We start from the raw sequence: 1,408 nt of genomic DNA, 5'->3' as shown, positions 1-1,408 counted from the left end.
GTGTGTGTGTGTGTGTGTACGGTGTATGTATGTACTGTACCTACTACTACTACAACAACAACTACTATTACTACTACTACGACTACTCTACTGCTACTGCTATAATACTACTAATACTACTTTTACTATATTAATACTACTACTAACTACTACTACTGCTACCATTACTACCACTTGCTACAACTACTACTGCTTACCACTTCTTCGTTTAAAACGTCAGCAACGGCAATTATGCATTCACCTGTTTGACGAACATCCATGCTAACAAGCAGTCGCAAGTTCTTGTGTTGTCGTTGGTGATGTTGATGGTGATGATGACAACGATGATGGCGGAGATGATGATGATGATGGTAATAACACAAGGTGCTCATAAAAAATTGGATTAATATTTGGCAAAATAAAAGTTGTGCTTACTTTCAACGAGTGGGTCTGCATCCACTCCATCCACCTGGAAGATTTTGTTGGAACTGATGATGATGATGAAGATTGCAAGGAAGGTTGCGATAGTAGTCGTTACTTTCCTGATAATAATCTTTGTAAATTGAAATGCCTCGTTCATTTGTCTGTCGTCAGCTGCTGGACGAATCTGTGATGTGAACTTGTGATTGCCCCTGCTTCCTTCTAAGGCATGAGACAATAAATTAAATTTTTACGCGCATGGGTTGTGTACGAGTCTATGCATATATTCACGTGCATATATGCGTGCATGTGTATGCGTGTGTGCGTGTGCGTGTGTGCGTGCGTGTGTGTATGGAGGGAGGCGTGATATAAATACCGTGTCTTATTAGCTGAATTATCTGCAGTACAGTAGACAAATGTTGCCATGCCCCGTTCTGTACGCTTGCGATGATGATTTCGTTGGTGACGGTGATGATGATGATGTCGTTGGTGATGGTGGCTATGGAACAGTGAATGATGGTAATCATAATAATTTTGGATGTTTAGCATAGTTCCACTGAATAATTTCATTAATTTAATGCTCACTATGGCTCCACGTCAATCAATTAATGCCAAAAATTTGCCCTACTTCAGTGGCCTGCCGAAGTTTCCACTGGAACATTGCATGCCGGGATATGCCTGTTCATTAGTAATCTCCACCCCTTATTCCATCTTTAAGAGCTGAAATTTTTTAGCGCACGCTTCATTTTGTTCTTCGTTCGTTCGTTCGTTCGTTCGTTTGTTTGTTTTGTATGAATGGAATGCATAAGTTGAATATAACATAATATTTAGATCATAGATCGTCAAAATGTAAAGGAGTATTTCAAATTTGATTATTTTATTTACTATTTAAAACCGAAAGTATGAATTTTAAAAGTATGTACACACACGCATCCACATACACAGCAGAGACACACACACACAGACAGACACACACACACAGACAGACGAAAGTGTACAATAGAAAGCC

The 1,408-nt window shown here is 39.2% G+C and overlaps 1 protein-coding gene across 1 annotated transcript in view; it reads right to left on the bottom strand.

The window, feature by feature from the left end:
• HELRODRAFT_180894 (hypothetical protein) overlaps window positions 1–559 on the bottom strand; it is a gene marked incomplete at both ends in the record, with an annotated part of 2,866 nt that extends 2,307 nt beyond the window's left edge. Inside the window, one exon of the mRNA XM_009030175.1 lies at window positions 415–559. Within this exon, the coding sequence (XP_009028423.1) occupies window positions 415–559 (145 nt within the window). The remainder of the gene's footprint in view (window positions 1–414) is intronic.
• Between the last annotated feature and the right edge of the window lie 849 nt (window positions 560–1,408).

Source organism: Helobdella robusta (genome assembly GCF_000326865.2).
Source record: "Helobdella robusta unplaced genomic scaffold HELROscaffold_65, whole genome shotgun sequence".
Taxonomy (NCBI): Eukaryota; Metazoa; Annelida; class Clitellata; order Rhynchobdellida; family Glossiphoniidae; genus Helobdella; species Helobdella robusta.
Note: the sequence above shows the minus strand (reverse complement) of the source record. Positions and strands in the feature narration are given on the sequence as shown.